Genomic DNA, 27,429 nt, shown 5'->3' on the forward strand with positions numbered 1-27,429 from the left:
TAAGCTATATTTTTAGAGATAAATGTTTAAATTTTATAAATAATTTTAGTGAATATATATATATATATATTATTTTTTAAAAAAATAATTCACAATTTTCTAAATTAACAAAAAATTTAATTAAAAAATAAATTTTCAAAATATAAAATATAATAAGCGAGTTTTATATGAAAAAAGATTTTAGTAATTGAAATGTAAAAAATATTTAAATTAAAATTGATATTTAATTCGAATGAGAAAAGATTTTTTATTTCTTTTAAAAACTTTTATTTTAAAATTTATATAAAAAATATTTTTTAAATGAATTATTTTAAAAACATTAAGGATTATACTTCAATCAGAATTTTTTATTTTATCATTCAAATTCTAAATTTAGAGTTAAAATAAATTTTTATTTTGAAAGGAAAGTAATAAAATTAATATTTTGAATCAAAATATTACAAATTCAAATAGATAAATAACTTAATAAAATATAAAAAATTTTAAATTTAAGTGCTAATTTAAATTTAAACATATAGGACCATACTAATTTTATTTTTATAAAGCTAGGGGACCAATTTAATTTTAAACATATATAATAACATTAAAAAAAATTTTAACTATATTAAAAAAAATTAACAAACCTAGCAGAGACATGGCGCCCTAGGCCCTCTGTCCGCCCCCGCTCAAAATCACAAAAATGGCCTCCACCGAGGTAATCTGCCACAATCTTCACTGCCGCCGCCACCACCATGCTCCTTTGCTCCATTGTTAAGGACTCTACAAGCCAGCTCCAACAAGAAGTCTACTTCAAACTCATAACATTGTTCATCATATTATGTACCTCAAAAATTATTTTTTAATTAAATTTTTTTTGTTAAATTAGAAAATTGGAGAATTATTTTTTAAAAAAATTTATATTAATATATATTTAAATAACCATTCACTAAAAATTTATTTATAAAATTTGAACAAATTTTTTTGAAAATGTCCTATATTGAAATATAAAAATTATGATAATAATATTTAAAAATCGCCACGTCTTTTTTTATTTTGTTTATCCTTTTATTAGTACATGTTATATAATTTTAAGAAATAATAAAAAATAATCTATTAATCATCTTATTTACTTATTGTCACTTGAAATAAAAATTATAATTAATTAAAATTTTATCATTAATAAAATTTTATAATATGATTGTGAGAATATAAAATATAGAAAAATAAATATTCAATTATATTATTAAAATAAAATAATTATTTTATTTTAATAATATAATTTAATATGTATATCATTTAAAATAATATACTTATTACTAGAATAATATTTAATTTAAATTCAATTAAAATATCTCAAATTGTAAGTACTTATAAAAATATAATTCTATACTTTATAATAATTTAAATAATAATAATATCAGTAAGGTAATATAAAAATTTATAAAATTATAATTTAAAAATTCAAGCCATTACAATTTTATTTTGTTTGTTTATTTATTTGATTATTTTAATCTTCAAACTTCATAATGACATTAATAAACATTATATTAACAAATTATATATATATATTAGCTATTAGAGTTGAGTTAGACTCCACAATTTGTTTTATAATATTTTATAATATTTAATAATATTTTATTCATACGATTAGCCTTGAGCTCGGATTTGATAGCAATAAAGCTTACTACCTTTATACTAAACTAAATCTAGTGTCTTTTTGACCAATAGTGCTGGATTACGACAATAAAATGATTTTAAATTTTCTTTATTTCTTAAATATAGTATATTTTAAATCTCATATCTGCATATAAAAATTAACTTTAACCTAACTGGATCTGATGTAGTGATGAACGTGTACTGCACTACATAAATTGATTAAATGTCCGATCCATGAAGTCAACAACCTAAGGTGAGCCTGACTTTGCATGTCTAGCACCTGAAGGGGAATGGTATTCCGTCAATCGTAAAATGAGGATAGGAGAATACCCTACTCAATGCACCAAAAAAAATCATTTAATTTAAAAAGACTAGACCAAATTTTTTTTAATGCTTTATTTTTTATAATAATATAATTAACTTTTTATCATCATAAATAATAATTCAATATTTTATCATTGTAAACTTTTCCCATTCTCCTTGCCTAGCAGGCTACACATCTGATTTATGAATTCTGAAGCCATTGAATTCAGATTGAAAGAGCTCCTAGGATTTCGGGTTCATGGAACTTGGGACTCCCATTGCAGCCTTGCAAGTGCTGCAGCACAGGTACGTTAATGGCCTTACAGCCTTGCAGGGTTTATCCTGCAGCACTTTAGGCTGTAAGGTTGCCTTGCTATACTTGGCCGGCTGGAGTTGCAAATATGGCCTCGCGCGTTTCTAGCATTAACCACTAATGGTACAAATTGATTAATGATTATCATGGCAAATCAAGTTTAAATTATTGAGAGCGAGCTCTGTATGTAGTTCAACTTGTACATGGTTATTTCTTACCAAAGATTTCTTCTTCTTCTTCTGTCACAATAAGTTGCGTTTCTGAGTTTTTCTATCCTTTTGATCTATAAACACTTAAATCTTGAGAAAATTTAACTTACTAATTTCTTTGAACAAACTTACTCAAATACAACTGAATATTCAAAATATAATCTGACACTAATCTCAACTTATAGCCCACATGGAGATAAATAAAAGAATGAACTGAAAATAACTAAACGCCCAACCCATCCATTCATATTAAGCTAAGCCACTGCTCCTACATTCTTGACTATAACATCACTCTCCCCATCGTCTTCGGACTTGTCCTCAGGCTCAAGGGATGGATAAGGGTTGGACATGACTAAAACATCTTTCCAAAACGGAATTTGCTCGTGAAAGTCCCTCCCTACCTCACAAGGATGATAATACTGCAAAGGCTAAACGCCATGTAGATGCTTCCCCTGGCTGTTATGCAAAGGCACAAACTCATGGCAGAGAAGTCTCAACAGATGAGGCCAAGAGTTCGTAGCCAATCAACTGACAACACGCTCCAAAACCACTCAAGGATAACAGAACTAAATCCAAATACCAAATGCAAAGGAATTGCACACGACATATCCCCTCTCTTCATTACCTACCTGTACATGCAATTCTTCGCTCCTTGCAATCCGAAGCTACAGCTAGGTACCCTAGTCAATTACACAATCATGGAATAGCCTCGAGTGTGTCCTTAAACCTGCAAGACGTGGCAGAGGCATGTGCAATCTCATCATAACATGAATAAAATTTAATGGTTCTCCAATTCTTTATTGGATGCCTCACTCTCTTACACTGTTAGATGCTCCTAAATTCCTTCTAATCCGAATAGCTTTTTATACAAATAGATAACTTTGACAACCGTCCCTGAACTTATCTAGTTGTAACATTACAATCTCTCAACTTAAAAATGTAATATAAAACCCCATTAATTTTTAAATTTTATACAATAAAATCCCTCTAACCCAGCATAGAGCTTAGTTAGTATTTCTCTTTTCTCTTTTAAGCTATGTGTAAATTGAATCATTTTTCTATTTGTAGATAAAATAATTTTTCACATGTAGAGAGAATAATTTTACACTTTGCATAAGATAGGAGAGAGAAATATTGACTAAACACCATGCAGGAACTGTTCACGTCAGTTTCTAACTGAAAAATCAATAATTGAAAATCAGAGTGATTTTATTGTGCAAAATTTAAAAATTTAGGAGATTTTATGTTACATTTTAAATTTGAAGAACTGTAATGTTACAACTATATAAGTTTAAGAACAATTGTTAAAATTTATCTTTACATGGATGCCCACGATTATAAACTCATCACAACATAAACAGAGACCTCCTTCTCCATGCTACTCCATCTCAGTCCTACTTTAATCGCTTTACAAATTGAGGCTGGCTGAGGCATTTTCCACACTACTTGGAGGGAAAAATTTGTGTTCTCCTCTCCGTTATGGTCATCGAAGATTCTAAGAACTAGTTGAATCATTGGGTGGGTTCTTGCAATTCAACCTCAACTGCACTGCAACCTTTTCCACCCAGAAAAATATGCAATTCTTGTTCCCAAGTTAAAGAAGTTGCTTAGGCTAATAACAGCTCAAATTTTCGTTGGTAGTCTTCCACAGAACCCAACCGACCAACTTTTGAGAGTTATCTCAATCAATTACTGCGAATAGTTCAGCGAAAACGCAGATTACATTGTTGCTCAAAATCATCCCAACACAATTCAAGAGAGTCGCAATTAAATTAGAGGAATCACATTTGTGCATCCCCTTGCACTTTCTCTTTCATCTAACGATATTTGACGATGAAGAAAGTGTTCACAACCATTCAAGGGATCCCCTATGCCATTTAGAATATTTAGGAATGTAAGTAACATTTTCTGTCTTGTGAATTCCTTCTCTTCCATCGCGTCCTCCCCAACACCCCTGTTCACGATATTGCCTTCAGCTCTTGTTGGTTGGCTTCGTTTGCAACATGTTTCTGTTCACATTCTCGATTGTGATCCTCACAGTACATCATCAAACAAGCTTCAAACTTTTGCTCCAAAACTTCCATCTTCAACAATGATCTCGGGTTTAAGATCTAGTTGTTGGGGATTGATTTGAACATCAAAGAAAGGGTTGAAAGTTGTGTTTCTGAGTTTTTCTACCATTTCGACATACTTTGGATGGAATGGAAGAGAAGGCTCGTTTGAAAGAACCCAACAACCTCAATTAACGCGTTTGAGTTTTGAGGAGCTTACTAATTTCATTGAACAAACTTAAATGCGATAGAATATTCAAAACAACATTAAAAAACCACCCACAAACTAATCCCAACTTTATAGCCCATCAAAAAAAGCATAAACCGAAAATAAGTATCTACACCCACGATTCCCATTAAGCTTAGAATAAACTTGCCCAGCTTCTACTATTGCCGACTCATTAAATTCGTAAAGACAAAGCACACAATAGTATGCCGGATACTTGACATTTTAGTTGAATTATAAATGGAAATAATTATAAAGAAAAAAAATCATTTCCTGAGTTAGATATCATGAATCCACAATTTTCGTAATTATTTCCTGATTACAACTTTAATACTCAAATATTCACATGCTTAGCTTGTCCCTGAAATCTTTATTAACTACAAGAATCACTGTTTAAGAAATTTGAAGCAGTAAAAAAAAAAAAAAGCAGCAGCAGCTAAATTGTCAATGACTTTATTACTCAGTACATCTCTTGCAATTTCATTCTTATACAAGCAGTCATCCACAACAAAATGATCCTTGTTCTGATGGACACTTGCATCATACTTAAAACTAGTTCGATTGCAGAAATATTTTGTCCATTTGACATAAATTATGCACGTTTGTTGATTCAGAAGAACCAAACCAATATTAGAATAATAGTACGAGCCATGAAATAAATAAAACAATAAAATAAGGCCTCAAGATCTATAACCCAACTTAATCAAAGATCTGAATATATTCCAATCTGCAACAAGCAGGGCTCACAATTGTTGGATACTAAGTTGTGGTACTGTAAACCACTACAATATATGCTTGTGGCTACCAGCACACTTGCTAGGGGTTGAATAGTCCGTGAGAAAAAATATCCTCAGGTTTCAAAATCCCAATTAGATCAAATTCTCAATCTAAAAGTACAGTCAGGACATGGTTGAGAGCCTTAGGCACGTAGTAAAAGCGAGTTGCCTAGATCTCATATCCAATCAAAAACACTCAAAATATAAACCCATCAAAATGCACTCAAGGGCTGAACTACTCAACCATAGACCCCAAAATAATAATTTAAATAGGATGAAAAAAGAAACGGTCATGTTTAGGATAAAATTTTCAACAAAATGTTAAAGAAATAAGGAAATGGAACCAGTAAGCATTCCCAATTTAAAAACTTAAAGATAACCTGAAAATCAGAATTTCAAAAAATAACAAGCAAGAAATTCTGTCCCCTTTCATTTCCAAGACAACATTTATTTATTTGTTTTCAAAAAGTTTCAAAGAAAAGTGACGAAAATTAATATTACCATTTTCATGGGTTCATACTCGCATTAGCACTGCCCAGCCTTTGCTACATTTTTTGTCAGTGCACATATTTCTATGAACATATGTGCACATATTTTGTCACTAATTCCCAATCCCAATAGACATGCAAAAGATCTTCACTATGCTCATCTAGAAATAAATTTATCAGCATCTTCCAAAATGCATATGGACAGTCTTTAAGTAATCTGAAGAAAATAAAGTTGGCAGTTTTCTAACAGAAAAGCACACTCTATCAGTCTCCAGTAATTGCCCTATAATTACTGAAAAACACAAAATTCAATTTCGTCCTAAAGAAAGTGCCCATTCAGAGATTTGTGTAATTCTTGTAACTGCAACACCATTGAATCATCCCAATTATCATAACCTCCCCGGTTTGCGCAAATCCTACAGAGAAGGGTCGTTCCATGATTTAGCTTGATTCATTGTTTCACAATAAAGTTTTTCGTAGCACCTAAACACCAAGAATAATAAGAGGTCGAGCGGATAAAGGAAAGCATTAATCACCTGCGCAGCCACATTATTTATTTTAACGTTTGCCACGATGCCCGCCACCTGACCTTGCACCAGGGTAGCGAGCAAATTGCAACCTTAAATGGACTGAGTCACGGTCATGCTCGTCAAATTTATAACCTGCAAAATCCAGCTCGACTATTTTATGCTGCACAACTGACCACGCTTTGCATGTCGAATAAGGGTGGCAGATAGAGCATATAAGAAGTTCAAATTATTTACCGCACTTTCACACTCGAACTATACCTTATGTTCATCATTAATTTGAAATGCACTAAGTCGCAAATGCAAGTTATCAATTATACTGGATTGAAAACGGCACTGCAAAGAGGAATAGGACAATATATCCTGTCTGCTTCCTAAGGTAACTCACCAACAAGATGTCTCTACCTCATGCATAACACGGAAATATTTTGCCCTGTATTAGCTAGTCCCTTTGCTTAACATGGTAGGAGGAGATTAGAAAATGGTGAGGCTAAAGATAACAGCCAGATTTAGATTCCAGCTAAACTGAACAGATAACTGGACGGACCCAAATATTTTACGTAGCATGTCTGACTAGTTCCTCGTGATCCATTGAATCCAAGCACATACACAAGAGAGAGAGAGAGAGAGAGAGAGAGAGAGAGAGACCACCAACAACATCCATCAACAACGAACATTGTTAACGAGATATCTTGCTAACAATCTTATTACCAGTTAGTTATTTAGTTTGTCCCCCACACTCTAGTGTTTTAGGTAAGAATTGAATCTTAAAGCGAGCTAACATCACCGACAGTCTTTAATACCACAAAATTCAGCCTACTTGTAGGCGTTAAACCACCACTGAAGCTGCTAAACAACCCAACCAGTCACCTCCACCCAGTGCAGCAGATGATATACAACCAAAACGAGAACAGGTGGCCAAGACAAGAAAACTCAATGCGTAAATTGATATGAAAGATTACAAGACCTATAAAGGGATAAAAAGAGTAAAGCATGTTAACCTTACCTTGCAAGGCATCCATCGCAGTGGCAGCATGGGCAGGACTCAAAAAGTCAACAAAACAGAGTACCAGTGGATCTCCTCCTGGCTGCAATTTTTAAGTTGTTAACCCATCAATGTACTAAATTTTCACTCTGCATAAATTTTTTTTCCCTTAAAAACGAAGAAGAAGAAGAAGAAGAAGAAGAAGAAACAAACTTACACGCCTTGACTCCTTGCTCACAAGTCTCACTTCTTTGTAGCCAACAAAAGGGCGAAAGATATCTGTTAACAAGGTAAAGGAATAAAACTAGAAAGGCAAAGTCATAGTAGCATTGACTCATGGAGGCCAATTGAAGGATACGTGACACCTCCCGTCGTGTACAATCAGATGGCAAGCCCTCTACAAACAGTGTACTAGTAGCATCAGGAGGAAGAGGGGCCTCAGATCTTCCACTTCCCAATCCCATTGTCCTATCTTTTACAGTAGCCCCTGGATCCAGGCTCCCAACACCTACAACACGTGGATCATCAACAGGACGACTAGGCACTCCACTAATTGGTCTAGCAGACTGTCCTCCACTGTAGGACGACATAGGCTGAAATATAACATTGTTGGTTAGTTTCAACGCTAGAAAGCAACAAAATTGGAAATAATGTTGAAAGACAATTAGAAACAATAAGCACCGTGCTACGCAGGTATCGATCATAGGATGCTCCAATAGACTCTGAATCTCTAATTGCACGGAGAGCTGCTCGGTCATCATCACGGGGATAGTAATTGGGCAGCTCATTGCCACCAGGGACATCTACAAGATTAAGCATGTACTTCAATAAACAAGCTATCAAAGAACATCAGGGGACAGGGTGAAAGGACAACCTATGGCACATTATTCTAAGAAATGAAAAAGCAAAGAAATATCATATAAGTACAAAATGGAAATCAAAAGACCACAAGACAATTTATAGGAAGTGAAAGTTATAAACAAGGCTGGATTTTTGATCTCCCAATGCTAACAAAATATATTGTTACTAAAAACTACTAGATCGTCAGAATCAGCGACATCCTAAATTGCCAGACCTGGAGAAATTATTGTATATCTATCAGTAAACTGTTTTGAAGATGTTTTGCACTTAATGTAAAGACAAATTTCCTATTAAATTTTCTGTGAACATATATATTTACCAAAATTGAGGAAGTTTTAAAAGCTAGCTTAAAACATAAGGAGAAAAAAGAAAATCAAAAACAATACTTTAGGAGAGATTAAAGAAAAGGAGAAAGAAGACTTAGTTATAAACCTATAATTTATTCAAAAGAATAAACTTCATATCCCCTTGAAGGTTTCTTTATTCTTAAACCTTGCCTGCAAGAAAGAAATTAATGGCTCAGAAACAGCCAAGACTGTCACGAGACATGGGGTCCTTTAAAAATCACAGGCTACAAGAAAAGAGTTAATGAAAGACCATGCCAATGGTTGCCCCTTACTTTTGAAAAAAACAAAACATGGGAATACGCCATTATTAGGACTATCCCTTTATTTGTATCAAATGTGGGAGAAAAAAACAAGTTCAGTAGCACATTTCATCATATATAAAAAAGGGTATGATACGACAACCTACGAGTCCTAACTTAATATAATTAATTAAGAGATTGCGTATATTCACTTATAAGGTTATCAATATTTTCTTAATTGGTAATAATTGATTATTTTTATCTTGTTTGGGAAATTACTCCTTGAACAAAAAGCAAATAGAAGTCTCTTGACTTTCCTTCAATAATTGGAGATAGAGTCAAATAAGATCCTTGAAATGAACAGAAAAATTTATTGAAACATATACTTCCTAATACATGAACCATTAGCAGACACAATGTGATAGAGTTAGGAACAATGGAAAAATGTAAAATGACTGATTATGAAGAAGTATATGAGTTTGTATTGAAACAAAATGGTAGAATATGGATTACAAACTAGAATCTCAATTACATTGACAATCTCTTCCTCAGAAATTCTCTAATGGAGATAACAACGGCTAAAATATACCAAAACAAGGAAACAAAGAAAGAAATGGTTGCCAAGCAAACCCAGGAACAATTCCTGTACTAGCAAAGCTAGTTCCCAGCTCACAACTGTCAAAATAACCAAATGATTTCTGGATGCCCATCTTCTATCTTCTCTTCATTATTTATAGACTCTCCCCTGCTTCTATTTGCTTCAATTTGCACATGTCACGTGATTCCGTTACACCAGCTGGCACCACCATTTCCCTCTATTCCTTCTGTTAGCCTTCTCCTTAGAATACTCCATCCATATTCCTATCAATACCACCACCTCAAAAATATCCTTGTCCTCAAGGTTGTCTCGTAGACACGAGAAGTAATTCAAGCCACGGATTATTTAGCAACGCCAGCAATGGCACAAGATCCTTATAAAACAAGCAATAAATCTTTAGTTCCTGGGCTAGCATCACTAATGGTAACTTAATCTCAAATTTTTCCACCAAATCAATTTCAAAGCTTAGCACCAAGAATATCTCATTCTCCATCCATTCAAGTAATTGAATACTATAGACAAAGATAAGAAAAATATTATGGCCATGAAAATAGTGTGGCCTGGCATTTTCCTAAGGCGGTCTAACAAAGTGGTACAATAATTTTAATGGACCAAAGATTCTAAGTTCAAGATTTGGGCCTGTTAGTGAACTTGGGCTTGTCTCTCTTACCATTGCCTTTGATCCCAACCCATTGTTTTCTCATCTTCCTTAACCTCTCTACAAACACAAATGGCGAAAAATCTTCCACCTGCATAGGAAGATGAAATTCTCGTTTACTCTCTTCCTCTTCCATCATGTGATTTGCACCTTTGGTGTGTTGCAACCACATCTATGCCTTGAAGTCCTCACGTGATCCCAATATCACAAAATCCAAGCCATATTCATTAGAAAGCCCCCCCGTATCCTCTTGTAATTCAGCAATCAAAATGCCCTTATCGTGAGCATCAATGAGCTCCAACACTAGCGTTGTTGTGGAGATTGAACCTCCATCAAACTTTGTCACCAAGTTCATTTAAAAATACCACCATCTTTCATGTTCCACACACAGACTTCCCAAACAGAGGACGTAAAGTTCTCGCCTGCTCTACCGCCAAAAGAACTCATTCTCTTTCTCTAGTGAATCTTATCGAGCAATTTCGTCTGTCGAATAATGGAGACCGTTCCCTTGAGTCTTTGCGCGATTCTGGCATGGAAGAACACAAGCCGTGTTTCGCTGAGAACTCAATCCCTTGCTTTGATTTAAAACCGAATCCTTGAACACTCTTTATCACTAATTCTTTATGATCATCACCAACACACTTCTCCTCGGATTTGCAACAGCTAGCTTCATCGAATTGTTGCAGTAACTCAACATTGTTAACTACCAACTTGAGCTCATTTAGTACCATTTCAGTAAGCTCTTGATTGTTTAAACTAGGATGCTTGATCTTGTTTGCTTTGAGTTGTGAATTATCAATGCCGATGGGTGAGTCGTGGGTGTTGGGTATTGGAATGAGTTGGGTACCCCTGCCTTCCATGGCTATGAGCTACCTCACTAGTCCTTCAATCCTATCTAATTGCTATAATATCTTGTCCCCCATGGTTGACCTTTTCCTCTGCCTCGTTCCTCTATATGTTTGCTATGTGATTTTCCCATCTGATTTTTGGATCTGGCACGTCAGACCAATTGATAGAGTTAAGAACAATGGAAAAATGTATTGTGTTGAAATGAATTGGTAGAACATGGATTACAAACTAGAATCTCAATTACACTGACACTCTCCTCCTCACCAATTCTCTAATGGAGATAAAAATTGCTAAAATATACCAAAACAAGGAAACAAAGAAAGAAATGGTTGCCAAGCAACCCCAGGAACAATCCCTGTACTAGTAGAGCTAGTACCCAGCTCACAGCTGTCAAAATAACCAAATGATTTCTGGATGGCCCTCTTCTTTCTTCTCTTCTTTATTTATAGACTCTCAGTGCTTCTATTTGCACACATGATTCTATTACACCAATTGGCACCACAATTTCCTTCTATTCCTTCTGTTCCTTCTGTTAGCCTTCTCCCTAGAATACTCTATCCATATCCCTATCACAAGGCATTTGCTTTGGCCATTTGAACAAATGATCCATGCATATTTTGTACAAAATGGAATTACATCCCAATACAATAAGGAAAACTACATTTTTGAATCAGGAACTCCAAGCCATAAAATCGAATTGAGCCTGAGACTCTAAATAGTAATGAAGAGCATTGAGCAGTAGAGAAACTAGCTACAGTTCACTTCGATTGTCAACTAGAATTCCCCAATTTGGTAGAAACATTGATGAATCGTGTGAAAACTATTCAAATAGCAGCAACTAAATTTGTCACAATGACAATAACAAAAATAAAAACATATCACCGTGTATACCACATTTGTTAAAGGTGAATCTGAGACACTTGCACATCAATCACTGAAGGGCAGGCAACATAATTGATGTTAACATCAATTCTGTCTTTTTCTTCTTCTTCTTTTATAAGCAATTTTCAATGCATGAATTAATGTTAAAATTGTCATTTTGGCTATAAGCAATCTGCAATTAGGTAAAATACAGACGGTAGAGTGACAGCATCCAACAATGTTTTCCCTATCATGATTTTCTACTGTGTTACTGTTATAATGAGTAGTTATCTTATGGTGGTTTAGCAATCATTGCTATTTAGTTGGAAAGTAAGATTATGGTTTAAGACTTTTTAATATCATTTGTTGTATTTTCATTTGGATTTCAAGAACATTTGCAAATATTATATGCTATAAATATTATACATTTTTAATATGTGTAGTTGTCTTCTATAGGATTGATTATCTCATTTTATTTCTTTCGCACCTTACCTCTCTTAGGCACATGCCCGCACCTTGTGCCTAGGTTTTAAAACCCCTCTGAACCTTTAATAACTATGATGCATGCATAGAAAACAATCCTTTATATTAATCAAAGTAAAAAAGACAAATGCTGGTCCTTTGCCAATCAAGCCATTCCAATATTTTTGGGATTCACCACACCACATTTTTGAAGCAAATACGAGTTAACATAAAACTCTGCTCATGTTGTCTAAACAATTGCTAGCATTACCAACGTAAATTTCACCACTTAAATCTATTATTGAAGTCAAACGGACAAAGAAAACATGGCTTTTGTAGGAAACAAGTTTTCGCATAATTCAAGGAATTATACTACAGAAAGACTGAACAAATAGTTATAAACACATAAAACAAAACAAAAAAATGAGGCGAGGCTTCAGTAATAAGCTAATCCACAATATGAGACACAATTCAATCAATCATTAACAGTGGGATAATTTAACTAAAAAGAGAAGATAAAATAAATCCAAATTCTCCATTTCTCCAAATCTCCTTTAAATTTTCGAGAAATTTAAGGAAAAGAAAAGAAATTGAAACCGTCCTTTCTCAAAATATTATAGAAAACTTAAAAACACAACAAAAAAAACCCTGATTTCTGCAATAAGTAGGAGTGCAAAACTTAATAGAGCATCAAAAAGAGAAGAACTTTCATAAGAGAAATTGTCAATTACCATAGTCGGAGCGAGGGCGTTTTCCGACGAGAGTAGGTATGGCCTGCTGTTGCTGCTGCCGTGCGTCGCCGTATCTCCAATAGGCATCGGCCATAACTTAGGGAGAACTTTTAGAGAGAGAGGGAGAGAGAGCGAAAGAGAGAACACGGGAGAAGGAACAGAAGAGAAAAGCAGAATTTAGAAGGACGAGTCGAGAGTTGATTGTTGGATTTGTTTAATGTGGCAAAAGGCAACGGATTGACTGGCTTCTTACTCAAATCAAGCTCGTTCGACAAGATTACAAAATAATCTCGGTGTAAAGTTAGTAAATTTGGTCCTTCAATTTTATTTCAATTAATTCTGACAAAAAAAAAATTTTCAATTAATAAATTAGTGAATTTGAATTTTGAAGACTAATCTTCTATGTGTTAGGGATAATTTTGATGACTAATTTATTAATAAAAGTAAAATATAAAAATTAAATTGTTACAAAAAAATTGAAGGACCTTATTAAATTTGTACTAATGACTAATTCATAAGTTTTATTAAATCTAAATAACTTGTTATAGTTTATACTTTTTTTTCTTATTAAGGATAAATTATTAAGAAAAGCTTCTAACATGTAATAAATTTATATTCAATATCTATTTTTTAAGTACTGTAATTAATAAAAGGTTCTTTTATCTGCGTTTTACATTAATTATTTATTATTTTATTTTAATAATATCATTTAAAATAAGATTCCGAAGAAGTGTAACATCTCTAATTTTTAAATTTATTATTTTCGGTTAAATATTGATATTTTATTTTATTTAAATTTTAGGAAATTATTTGAAATTTTTCGGATTTTAGAAATTGGGTTCGATTTTTCGAAAATATAAACTTTGATGTTACACTTTCTAAAATTTTTTCGGAATTTTTAGACCTCGTTTTCAGTCCCAAGGCAAAGTAAAAAATTTAAAATTTTGTATTCTGAATCGAACTGGCAGAATCGAACCGGACCGGATCGGACCAGTCGAATCGGACCGGCCTTTCTTCTTCCTTTTTCTTCTCCCCGCGTGCGTTCCGACCTTCCTCTCTCTCTCTCTCACTCGTTTTCTCTCTCCTCCCACCCTAGCCCTCCGGCCAGCAGCCTCCCCCGCCATCCCAGCTTGCCGGCTGCCGCCTGGAGCGCAAGCAAGCGTCACACAAAGCAACGCAACGCACAAGCGCGTCGCTTCGTCTTCCCGACCGAAATCCGGCCGATCCGGCCACCATTTGGGCCGGGTCTTGTGTCCAAACCCATCTACACCTCGAGAGCTTTTCATAGACACCAAAAACACCAAAATCCATCGAGCAGTTTGTCCAATTTTTGTTCGGGAAGTTTTAGCCTATTTTGACTTTTAGGCTAGATTTCTCGCAAACCGTGAACCCCACGAGAAAACCGAGAGTACCAGAGCGCTCCACTCATCGAGAGTTTGGCGGCAATATAAATTTCAAAATTTTCCGACACTATTTTTCAGTGGGTCTCACGAAACTTCGCAGTGTTTTTCCAAGCATTAAATGAGCTTAGAAAATTCCGTAAAATTTATGTACTAACCCCCGTGTTGTGGGCTTCATGTTGGTATCTTCAATTAGTGGAAATTTGACAATTGTCCGGGTCTGTGAATTTTCGGTCAGACAGACCGACTATCGGAAAAGTCTCCGAATTGGATCGAGATTTTGACTACCCCATCATTGTTAGACGTCTCGAGCGCGTCGCAGAAGTCGGAATCGGCATAGGTAAATCCGAACCTTACTTTATCATAATTTTCTAGTGCTTAAATGGGATTAAAAATCCATAAAATATTCGTGGTAGCTCAGAAAATTATAATTCTTTTTGTAATAGCCTAGTAATATTGCTAAGGACTGGGGGGCAAAGTTTTAGAATTTTTAGAGCTTATTTGGACAATTTTTGTAAAAATGATCAATTATAAGGACTAAACTGTAAATTTACATATTGTGATTGAGGACTGTTTGGACGGGCCCAGGAGGGGCTGTGTGATGTGATTGAGTTGTGAGTGTATGATTTGTGAATATAGAAGTGCATTTTGAGCCCTTTTGCAGGTTGGGTAGGTCCTAGGGATAGGGGAGACTCTGTCGGATTTTCAGCACGATTTAGGACGTATTTGATTTTTTCTTAGCTTGTATTGAGTCAAATTTATTAAATGATTGTAATAAAATTGTCAGGTGAGCCGGGATAGCCTTCTTCCTCCGCCCAGCCGCCACAGTGACCGCTGTCAAGTCTGTGAATAAAATATTAATTTTAATTGTAATTTCAATATTATTATATGTTTAAGCATGCCCATGCATCACTTATATATATGTATCTATGTAGTTAAACTCTAGGCACGTTTTATATTGCATTCATAACTGTTAAAGTGCCATGGATGTTGTTGTGGTAATTTAGAGCAGTGTGCGTGCTTTGGCGTGCGTGCGATGTGGTGTTGACTATGGATAGGACGGGTAGACACGGCTTGAGATCTTCGCTGGGACTCGGTCCTTCGGGGTAGACACGGCTTGAGTTCTTCGCTGGGACCCCGATTTGGTTTATTAAGTGAAAGTCCGGCTTGAGTTCTTCGCTGGCACAGGTTGGATTTAAGAGAGCTGTATAGGGGATCAGCTCCCATATATTATGATCGATATTACTGGGTGTGTGAGTGCTCCAAATTATCTTTTTGCTGTTATGATATAAAAATATTGCTGATGTTGCATTCCACTCTACAAGGTGCATTAGTTTTAGATAGTTATAGAGATTATGGTTAAAATTGATATTTTACTCTCTGAGTCAAACGCTCACTCCTGTTCAATATTTTTTCCAGGCCACAGGAGGATATTTTTGAGGTTAACCTGCATTTCTCCCTCGCAGGTCGTTTATTATTATTTGTATAACCTGTTAACTCTAGAATTTCTGCATGTGTTAGAAATATTTATTTGAATTGGGTCTGTAATATAAATTGTCAATGTGGACCTGTAAACTTATTATTTTATGCATGTGTGTTGGGCTGGATGAGGAAGCTGAGCTCCCATTTATTTTATGTTGTTATGAGTATGTGGAGGGTGAGCTGAGCTCCCCAGTTGATATACATTGTGTTTACAGGTCGGGTGAGTCAAAAACTCCCCGTTGAAAGGTCCATTTATGGCTGGACTCTTTCCGGTTGAATTCTTGAAATTGGGCCCAAATGGGCCTTAGAGTTGAGTTAAGGAATAGTTAGGCTTACTACGGGTCTCGGGGCTTTAGGCTGGCCCAGGTCCTAGTGCCGGTCCGGCCCATAGGTTGGGTCGTGACAAGAAGTATATCTCTAAGCCAAGGAGATGAGATGGGAGCATGCCAAAGAGCAAGGGAATAAGTATTTTAAGGTGCAACTAGGTTGCCCAAGTAAGCAAATTCATCCATGTTGGTGGTGCTTAAAGTCTGTACCGCTTTTTTCCTAAAAGGTTCTTTTATCTGCTTTTTACATTAATTATTTATTATTTCATTTTAATAATATCATTTAAAATAAGATTCCGAAGAAGCATATCTCTAAGCCAAGGAGATGAGATGAGTGCATGCCAAAGAGCAAGGGAAGAAGTATTTTAAGGTGCAACTAGGTTGCCCAAGTAAGCAAATTCATCCATGTTGGTGGTGCCTAAAGTCTGTACCGCTTTTTTCCTTTCCTAGATAGGATTTGATTACAATTCTTCCTATCTAATGTTTATCAACATTGAATTGGAATATCTCATATTAAATTTGCCTATTTTGGTCTCCTGTACTCGTTAGGAAAAAAAAATCTTACTCATTAGAAAGAAAAAAATCTCATATTATTTGCATATCTTTCATGATATTGGAAAAGTCAAATCCTAGTCTTTCAACGATAACAACTAATTCAAACAACCAAAAGCACCACATATGCTTTCCTAAGTCACCCTACACAACACCGATGTGGTTGCAATGTCAAATGCTATGTCATCAGTGGTCCCCACCAATAGGGGTGAGCATTCGGTTCGAACCAAATCAAATAGAATCGAAATGGATGAAAAATTGAATCGAACCGAACAGCTCTATTTTGGTTCAATTTGGTTCAAACCGATCAGTTTTGATTTTTTATTGATTTTTTAATTTAGACTTGATTTTCAAGTTATTTCGTTTAATTTTGACTTTGGTTTGAACATAATAACCATTAATCAATAAAATTAAATAATTTATATATATAATTAAATATAATTCATAAATTTTTCATAAAAATAAATCAATTTAAAAATCGATTCGGTTCGATTTAGTTCGATTTGAATATCTAAAATTACTATTCGATTCAGTTCGGTTTAACCGATTTTTTTCTCTTCAAAACCGAACCGAACCGAAATAACCTAAATTTTTATAATATAAAATCGAATCGAACCGATTGAATTTTAAAACCGAACTGATTGAATCGAATTGATTTGGTTTAGTTCGGTTTATCAGTTTGAACCGAAATCTGCTCACCCCCACCCACCAAAATTGCATTTCTACACTCCTTTTTGCTTCAAATGACTCCAAATTACTTCCAATTACTTTGAACACTCGCAAAACATAATAAACACTAAAATAACTCAAGAACAAGAATAATAGACTAAATGTAAGTATGCAAATATATGACATTTTATGTAGCTATCAAATTCCCTCACACTTAGCCTTTTGTTCATTCTCAAACAAAACAAACCTAAAACCTAGAAAAACTACTCAATCTACACTTCACAAGATTATTAGAAACAAATATATATCATAAGCATGAAAATAACTAAGCTCTTTAAGAATCATAAATATTATGGAAAATCTCTCACAAACATTAGAACTACACTTAACATAGCAATCTCATCAAAAAGCTAAACATACTAGCATGGAGCATCCTCATATAGGCATAAGAATCACTCCATCTCTCTTGTGTTTAGGTTAAAGTGTTTTTTGCTTAAAATTCAATCCATGAATATGACCTACCGTAAGCTTGCTTGTTCATCTCATCTCCACTACTTAGATTATATGCACAGCACAAATTTGAAAGTCCTTATCAAGGTTCTCTCTTTCTTTTCTTTGCTCATTTTCATTATTTTCTTCTTTTTATATTCTTCTTTTTTTTTTTTTTGCTCATTCATCCCTTAAATACAATAAGAATGCAACTTGTGTTCCTTGCACATATGTAAGAGTCATATCATATTTTTCTTTACTTTGTATTTTCATTACTCGTCACTTTTGATTTTTCTTTATGCACATGAGATAAAAGAAACACTAAGCTTTACATTAAACACACACAATAATTTCACCACTTTTTTTTTGCATATGAACCAACCATAACCCATCCTTTTACATATTGAAACGTTCTACTAATCCTAAGATTTGGGGTAGAAACATTTGTTTTATAGGGCAAGGCTTGTAATGTGGTTAAAATAACAAAAAATAGAATAATGTAGGCTAAAAATTGGCTCACTGATGGGATAACTCTTAATTGTTAATGGGTTGTGTAACACCCCTCACTAGACTACAGTGTAGCTGAGCGAGGCATGCTACATTCGGTGTCGGAGAGCACCCTATCTTATCTTACTTTATTCCTTTAATAATTTGATCTCGTTATATTTTAATATCAATTAATTTTTTACGGAGAAACCAGTGGAGTTTCCCTATTTTAATACCGTTTGGCGTATTTCACTATTCACCTGCTTGAAATTTTCAATAATATTTTACAATAAAAATATCATTTATGCTCATCATATTCATCTCACATTTAATTCTTATAATTCACAAACTCATTTGTACAAATCTATTCATACTCAATTCATATGTAAACATTCTCAAATTACATAAGCAAATTTTCAAATTTCCTTAATTTACATGATCTACAAATTAATTACAGTTTCATAATCTATATTTCAACATATAATTCATAGTTTACATTACAAATAATAACTAATTATAATGTACAAAATACATAGTATGATCTATATGGGCCCTATCTACATGCATTGTTGAGAAGGTGATAACCTTGAACACTCTGCAGATCAGACTCCAAAATCTCTGTTTAGTATTCGCTGGGCTTTAACTTTAGTACCTGTGCGAGGAAACAAATCCATCGCGCTAAGCATTGCTACTTAGTGGTGCAATAATATAATAAGAAATAATGTATACAAATAAAAATAATTGGAGCATATTTTCTATACTCAAGAATTTTACTGGGTTCATATGAAATTTGCCATACAGTATATTTTTCGTCATTTATGTTACTCTCTAGAATCTCTTCTGTCATAAGTTTACAATAATCATTTATATAATGTATAAATAAATCTAAATATTTAGTTTATATTTATATTATTATGGAGGATGCATTTCTAATAAGTATTTACGTTATGCTTATTTTGCTAGTCTTTCATTTACTCTCCTAATATTTTCTATGTGTTGTGGATCATTTCGTAATAATTAAATTCTTAATACTAGTTTAATACCTTTCGGATTTTTTTCACTGATTTATTTAGTTTTTAATATTTTTAACTTATTTCAATAAAATTTTTTTTCTGCCCAGGTAACCTATGACAGGCTGACTAACTGGATAACGGGTCATTGACACTGAACACCGCGGTGCCTCGGGTCGTCATACCATGGGACGCAGAATGTCAACCACGTATGCAGTCAATATGGCTAAAAAGCCATGATAACACCGAATCGGGCATAAAAGCCATGAGTGCGGGCATAAAGCCATGAATACAGGCATAAAGCTTTCGCAGTACTGTTAAAATAATACCCTATTAGCATGTCAATCTATCCAATCTGACACACATGTCTAGGCAATATAAGGGCATATAATATCATTAAATATTAATATATTGTACTTTATGACTTTATTATTTCATGACAAATTCCATAATTTATACATTCATCATAATATTCATACATTTCTTACATTATTCATATTGATCACAATTCTCAACAATGGTATTCATGTACCATTGTACTCAAGACATTCCTCCTTTACTCATAAAGAAAACTAATGTTCCATTCATTTTTTCATGTGATTCATTTATTCATTACAATATTTATATGAATTCATAACTCATACAAGGTATTATTATCTTATTTGTAATGGAAACATAAGTCCTAATGTAAAACTCATCCCATTTATACTCAACAATCCATTTATGTTAATTTCATTTCATATTCAAGTGGTATTACTTATGTTTTATTAGACCTACTAGTAATGGGAATACAAATCTTAACTATATACTCACATAACTTAAATGTTCATTAAGTCATTTAGGTGAATTACTATTTCTATTCCAAGTAATCCATGAACATTTCATGGATTCTAAATTTCATACCTTAATTTCCTCTACCAATCTAGTTCTTACACTTTGTGTCTTTGTATTATTATTTATATTACTATTCACTCAAATTGTTGACTTTTTAATACATAATAAATTTATTGAACCTAAGTTCATCAAGATACTACATTTTGCATTCTAAAGTTATTGGTATTGGTTGCCAATACCATTTCAAAGCTTAGTGTTGGTTACTTTACAATTTTTCAGATTTCAAGCACTAAGTTTACTGTTCTATTGGTCATTTGTACAGTAGGAATTTGACAAAATTGTCTTCATGAAAGTTGTTTCTTATTGTGTCTAGTTACATTTCTTTTTTCGAATCACTTCATTTGGAGTTTTGTAGCTCAAGTTATGGCCTAAAAACCATAACTGGACGGATTACAATTTTTCAGATTTTCCGGGCAAAATCAATTCTGCAGTTTTTGTACACTGACTCCAGGTTAGTTTTTGGGCATGTTATGGTCAAAATTTGAGTTTATTTTCTTCATGAAAGTTGTAGGACTATGTCTCAGCTTTCTGCTGGTAAAATTTCAGATCAATTAAACTTTTCTACACTGAGTTATGACCATTTGAACAAACACTATTCATTTGGTCATTTTCTAGGGACAGCATGTTGGTCACTCGGATTAGGGTAATTTTTAGGTCAACTTGGTTTAGTTTTCTGGGCAGGGTTTCTTCACCAAAGTTGTGCCATTATGTGTCTAGTTTCATGTCCAATTAGCCTTTTATGAATTAAACCTATACAACTCTAGTTATAGCTGCCCAAACCTGCTAGACTCATACCCAGTCTTGCAGGTCAACAAGGGCAGCATGCCTAAGCTCAACTCCATTATCTTTACTCACTTCAATTCCTTCTCACACACATTCAAATGGTTACTAATTGACCATTACAATGTTAATATACCATTACATGAGAAAAACTCTAATTTTTCACAAACCCTAATTTCCAAAGTGTCCATTTCATGCTATCCATGCCATCTAACACATCCAACACACATAATTCAACATCTAACTCAAGTTTTCTCATCACAAACCACTTCTAAACAATTCAATTTATACAAATCAAGAAATCTCATCCTTCTCCCATGGCTGCCAATTTTCATACATACTTCAATATAAATGTTTTGTTCAATTTTATAACAAATTCTCATCTAATTTGTTTTCCTAACAAAGATTAAAAAGAGAGGGAAGTAAGTATAGGCACTAACCTTTTTAAGTACTCTCTTGGCTTGTTGAAACCTTAGAATTTTTTCCACTTTCTTCAAATTTCTTGGCAGTCAAACTGTCACACCTTACCCCTCTGTAAGGCATAACATGATCCCGTAGAATACCTAATGAACTACCGAACTTCACCTACCGATAACTCATTAAGTACCCTACAAGGGAGTTTAAAACAATTTTCTTATCTTTGACAAGTGGTGAGCATTTCTAATAAGTATTTAAAACATTTAGTTGAAATTAAAACTAATTAATATTTTTGGCCATTTTAGTTTTCCACAAATCTTATAAAAATTTTGACAGAGTTTCCTCTGTATTTTGAGAAAACCGTTCTTCAAATACCTGAAATAAAAACACTTCCAATAATTATCTAACCACTGCTTCAAATTCATACTCAATCTCAACCAATTTCTCAAAATTCACAAGTTCAAAAATTCTCAAAATACTGTCCATCAATATCATTTATTCATATTCCATTCAAGATAAACAATTTATATATTCATCATACTAAAATTTACATTCAAAAAGTCCAATTTAAATTTTATTACAACTTTTATACAAACTTTGTACAAGCGCTCAAGACCCATGTACATGTCCATACATTTATGTGCAATATATACATCAAAAGAAATATTTACTGATTAGGGTATAAATTATACCCAAGACTTCAAGTGATGACTTCACACACCTCAAGAACTCGATCTGCTTCCTCTAGTCTCTGTATCTCGACAAAGAATAAAGCTATCACGAGTACTAGGACTCAGTGGTGCACAATATACTAAAATAATCTTTATGCAAAACTTAAAGCACATTCATTCAAAAATTTGACTAAATATGAAAATTAAATACAATCATGCATTGTAAGATTTTACATGTAAACCAAGTTTATTTCAAAGTATCAAAACACATTTCATAAAACCCACAGTTAGATCACGCCATTCGAAACAAATAGAATCTCAATAGCCAGAGGCTAAAGAGAAATCACATGAATCTCAATAGCTAGAGGCTAAAGAGAAATCATATCACAGGCTAGCTAGCTCAAATATATGGATATCCATTCACATCCTCTTCTACTGGCACACCTCAACACTTCTCCAGAGAAGGAATCAAAATTGAACTAATTACCCCCACTAGTCGTGCTAGTGAGGTGTTCAAATATATGGTCATGACAGTGTGGTTTCAAAACTTATCTTAACAATTTGCTAAACATTGTCATTTCAAATATACACAATAACTTTCACAATTTAAATCAAACATCATAAAAATGCTATAATCCAATATTTCACATTATTCAAAACATTATGCAAAAGATGATTATAAAAGTATATGTTGTGCACAAACCTCAAACGAGTCGCCTGTTGGCCTTGACTCGACTCCTCGGGTTCTGTCCCGGTATTCTTTTCCACTGAAACACGAAATTTTCCAATGTTTCAGTACTAAAACTTAAAATAAATCCAAAATAAACTTAACTTCACATTTACCTAGCTCTAACGTGTTAAATTCGACGTTCTCGAAATTGTGTTTCGAGTTACTATTCACTGCACTATTCAAGTCAAATTATTGACTTTCTAAGGCTTAATGGGTATGGGAACTCCAACTTCACCCACATACCACATTTTGGTCACCAAACTTGTTGGTTTTGGTCATTTGTTTAAAGCTTAGGTCATTTTGGCAAAATTGCCAATTTTCGGTTTTGGTTCTCCGAAGTTGTACTGTTCCATTGGTCGATCTACTGTTGGAATTTGACAAAACTTCCTTCATAGAAAATGTTCCTTATTGTCTTAAGTGTATTCTCATTTTTGGATCACCCCAATCGGAGTTTTGTAGCTCAAGTTATGGCCAAAATAAGTTTATTGTTCACATGTACTTTGCTCATACCGAGATTTTAGTCTTTGTGATTTTTGGTCCAACTTTGGTTAATAATTTGACCAAGTTAAGTTCATAATTTGGTCTCACTTTCTTCATATGAAATGTTGTACTATGTCTTAGGTTTCCATCGGTTCAAGAATCGCCTAAATCCGAGTTTTCTAGAGAGAGTTATAGCATCCAAACATTGCTGCTCAATGAAAATTCTGCAGAATCTCAGTACAGTAATTTAATTTTGCTCAATGATTTTGAAAGGGTTAATGGCCTAATTTGGGTTGGTGTTCTTCATGAAAGTTTTAGGTCTATATCATATCTAATTGCTGGTAAAATTTCAGGTCAATTTGACCTACCTAGCTCGAGTTATGACCAAATGAACAGTTACTGTTCATTTGGTCAGTTTAGTGCATTGTCAGCTGCAATCAATCCACTTTGGTCAATTGTTTCACCAAGTTTTGGTCAGTTTTTGGCCATGGTTCCTTAATGAAAATTGTGCTCTTTTATGTCTATTTTCATCTCCAATTGGTGGCATATCAATTGGACTTGTAAAATTTGAGTTTTGGTCCTTCAGTGGGTTTGGTCATGCTGCCAAGATGACCATTGACCTACGAATTTGATTTTTATTCCAACAATTCCCACATAACTTATTTGGTCATAATTGACCATTATTTCACTTCACAATAAGTCCAACATGCCATTTATGCATTTTTCCCAAAATTTGGTTCACAACCCTAGCATTTAAAACCCTAACTCATCAATTTCACTACTTTGTTGCAATTAATCACACTTAATGGTTTTAATACTAATCATTCAACCAAGAAAGGTTTCTAAACTCATTCAAATGTATCATATCCATGCAAATCATATTCCTCTCAAGCTGCCCAAAATTTCAGTTTAATTCTTCCCCCATATTTGTTTCATTTAAATCAAGTTCTAAGCTCACTTTCAACCATCACATGTGCATTTGAATGGATAAATGAAGAGTTTAGCATACTAACCTTAGGTGAACCTTAAATCTTCACTTTTTGTTCTTCTTCTTCCTTCTTCTTCTTGCTTTCTTATGCTTCTTCTATACTCTTCAAGATGCAATAATGAAATTCATGTGGAGAATTTTAGGGAAAGCATGTTTAATTTAGGGTTTCAAAAGCTTGGTTAGACTTGTCCATGGTGGAAGATGAAATAAGTGAGAGGGAAGAGTGAGTCACGTTTTTCATTTTGAAGATGATGAATTTAATTTTTTTTTTCTTTTGTTTCTTTTATTTATTTTGCTATGGAAGACCATAAATATCAAATTTAATAAATATTTAATAAATTTGTTTATGACATCATTAATGATGTCATCAACTTTGACTTTTCCAACCTCTTTCCTTTTCTTTTTTTTTTCTATTTATTTCTCTATTAGTTCTTTAATTTTATTCTCGATTTCGAAATTTTCTTTTCTCCGATTTTATTTGACAGTTAGGTCAGGAGTCAGCTCTCGGGGTCAATTGACCAAATTGCCCCTCGCCGGTTCATCCCGGTTTGCAAATAATCCAATATTTCTTCCGGCTCCCTGACCTAATTATTTGACTGGCTTAACAGTTCTTTTTCATGGTTTTCTCTTTTCCACTGTGTTCATAAGGGTCCTAAGGACCGCAGCGTCACTTTTTACGGTTCAAAATTTGAGTTTAGAATGACTTCGCAGTCATTCCCGAGGAGGTCACTCATCGTTGTGACTCTCGACTCGTTTAACCTCTTATGTTCTGTTTTTCTTATTTATAGTTAACTAATTAAACATTACTAATTATTTGTGTTTATGGCTTCTCAAATTGTCTTAAGTGTGGCCCTAATCCCATTAATTGTCCGGACCGACACCGGTCACCGGAACAGTGAAATATACCAGGCTATACAATGGGGGTGTTACAATTCTCCCCCCCTTAAATAAATTTCGTCTCGAAATTTTTACCTGGTATCAATCTCTGAACAGCTGTGGGTGTTGTCTCCTCATGTCCTCCTCTCATTCCCAAGTAGCTTCTTGGCCCGAATGATGGTTCCACAGCACTTTTACCAACGGTATCTGCTTATTCCGTAGCTGCTTCACCTCATAAGCCAGAATCTTTATGGGTTCTTCTTCATATGTGAGGTCTGGATTCACTTCTATTTCTTCTACTGGTAGTACATGAGATGGGTCTGATCGGTACCTCCTCAACATGGACACATGGAAAACATTATGTATCTTCTCCAACTCTGGAGGTAGTGCCAACCGATATGCCAAAGGACCCACTCTTTCTAGAACCTCATATGGCCCGATAAAACGAGGACTTAGTTTCCCCATCCTGCCGAATCTCATAATCCTCTTCCAAGGAGAAACTTTGAAGAAAACTTTTTCACCCACTGCATACTGAATATCCCTTCTTTTCAAATCAACATAGGACTTTTGACGGTCTGATGCAGCTTTAAGTCGATCTCTGATCACCCGGATTTTCTCTTCAGTCTGTTGAACAATTTCGGGTCCAATCATCTTTCTTTCACCCACGTCATCCCAACACAATGGGGTTCTACATTTTCTGCCATACAAAGCTTCATATGGAGGCATCCCAATGCTTGATTGGTAGCTGTTGTTGTAAGCAAACTCAATCAAAGGCAAGTGTGTATCCCAACTACCCTCAAACTCAATCACACAAGCCCGTAGCATGTCCTCCAAGATCTGAATTACCCTCTCAGACTGGCCATCTGTCTGTGGGTGGAATGCAGTACTGAAGTTCAATCTAGTTCCTAGGGCTCTCTGAAGACTACCCCAGAATCTAGAAGTGAACCTAGGATCTCTGTCTGACACGATGGATACTGGCACTCCATGCAATCTCACAATTTCATCGATGTATAACTTGGCCAATCTTTCTAAACTGTAGTCCATCCGGACTGGCAGAAAATGAGCAGATTTAGTCGACCACAACAATGACCCAAATCGCATCATGACTCTTCTGTGTCCTTGGAAGTCCCATCACAAAATCCATTGTTATTCTTTCCCATTTCCATTTCGGCACTGGTAGTGGATGTAACAACCCAGTGGGTACTTGATGCTCTGCCTTTACTTGCTGACAAGTTAGGCATTTGGACACAAACTCTGCCACATCTCTCTTCATACCCATCCACCAGTAATGCTCCTTTAGCCCTCTATACATTTTTGTTCCACCAGGGTGCATGGCAAAAGGAGACTCATGTGCTTCCTTCAAAATGATCTGCCTCAAATCAACATCATTAGGAACACACATTCTCGCCTCGGTGTAGCAAAGAGACCATCATCTCTCGATTGAGAATTCGGTTTCTTGCCCTCGGACTTCTTCCATCAACTCGATACTTCGATCATTCGAGCGACCATTCTAACTGATCAATCAACACCGGCCAGTACATGCCATGCAACTGCTGTCTGCCCATCATCACTAATCTCTAAGCTAGCATGCAATGATCTTAACTCATGTACCAAAGACAAAGGAGTAACCAGTAGACTTGCCATAGTCTTGCGACTTAAGGCATCAGCCACAACATTAGCTTTCCTTGGCTGATAGTCTATCAGACAATCATAGTCTTTTATCAACTCTAACCATCTCCTCTGTCTCAAATTCAGCTCTTTTTGGGTGCCCAAATACTTTAAACTCTTATGATCTGTGTAGATGTAGCACTTCTCCCCATACAAATAATGTCTCCAGATCTTAAGAGCAAACACAATGGCTGCAAGCTTCAAATCATGTGTTGGATAATTCCTCTCATGCGGTTTTAGCTGGCGTGATGCATAGGCAATGATATTTTGATCTTGCATCAACACACAACCTAACCCGTTGTGAGAAGCATCGCTGTAAACTGTATATTCTTTACCCAGTGTAGGTAAAGTTAGGACTGGAGCTTCAGTCAAACATCTCTTCAATTCATCAA

General features: G+C 34.5%; 1 protein-coding gene across 3 annotated transcripts; it reads right to left on the reverse strand.

Annotated features, from left to right (window-relative positions):
- Nucleotides 1-462: 462 nt before the first annotated feature.
- On the reverse strand, nucleotides 463-13,430 carry LOC110657112 (RNA-binding protein 1). Of its 3 annotated transcripts, XM_021814196.2 has the most exons (7): nucleotides 13,120-13,411; nucleotides 8,195-8,316; nucleotides 7,872-8,106; nucleotides 7,731-7,792; nucleotides 7,535-7,616; nucleotides 6,538-6,663; nucleotides 6,149-6,417 (listed from the first exon to the last, which is right to left on the reverse strand). In XM_021814196.2, the coding sequence occupies exons 1-6, from the start codon at nucleotides 13,211-13,213 to the stop codon at nucleotides 6,560-6,562; spliced, it is 699 nt and encodes a 232-aa protein (XP_021669888.2). In that variant the 5' UTR covers nucleotides 13,214-13,411; the 3' UTR covers nucleotides 6,149-6,417; nucleotides 6,538-6,559. The 3 variants fall into 3 exon arrangements, with proteins under 3 accessions (XP_057991515.1, XP_021669888.2, XP_021669890.2); XM_058135532.1 differs by lacking the exons at nucleotides 6,149-6,417; nucleotides 6,538-6,663 and adding an exon at nucleotides 463-759 and having other exon boundaries at nucleotides 13,120-13,430; XM_021814198.2 differs by lacking the exons at nucleotides 6,149-6,417; nucleotides 6,538-6,663 and adding an exon at nucleotides 7,205-7,398 and having other exon boundaries at nucleotides 13,120-13,417.
- Between the last annotated feature and the right edge of the window lie 13,999 nt (nucleotides 13,431-27,429).

The sequence above is a fragment of the Hevea brasiliensis genome, chromosome 2 (assembly GCF_030052815.1).
Source record: "Hevea brasiliensis isolate MT/VB/25A 57/8 chromosome 2, ASM3005281v1, whole genome shotgun sequence".
NCBI classification, from domain to species: Eukaryota; Viridiplantae; Streptophyta; class Magnoliopsida; order Malpighiales; family Euphorbiaceae; genus Hevea; species Hevea brasiliensis.

Coding starts and splice junctions, on each gene's coding strand:
- LOC110657112 (XM_058135532.1), bottom strand. CDS start 13,213: ATGGCCGATGCCTATTGGAGATACGGCGACGCACGGCAGCAGCAACAG. Junction 8,107..8,194: donor ATCGATACCTGCGTAGCACG/GTGCTTATTGTT, acceptor GTTATATTTCAG/CCTATGTCGTCCTACAGTGG. Junction 7,617..7,730: donor TGAGCAAGGAGTCAAGGCGT/GTAAGTTTGTTT, acceptor TAAAAATTGCAG/CCAGGAGGAGATCCACTGGT.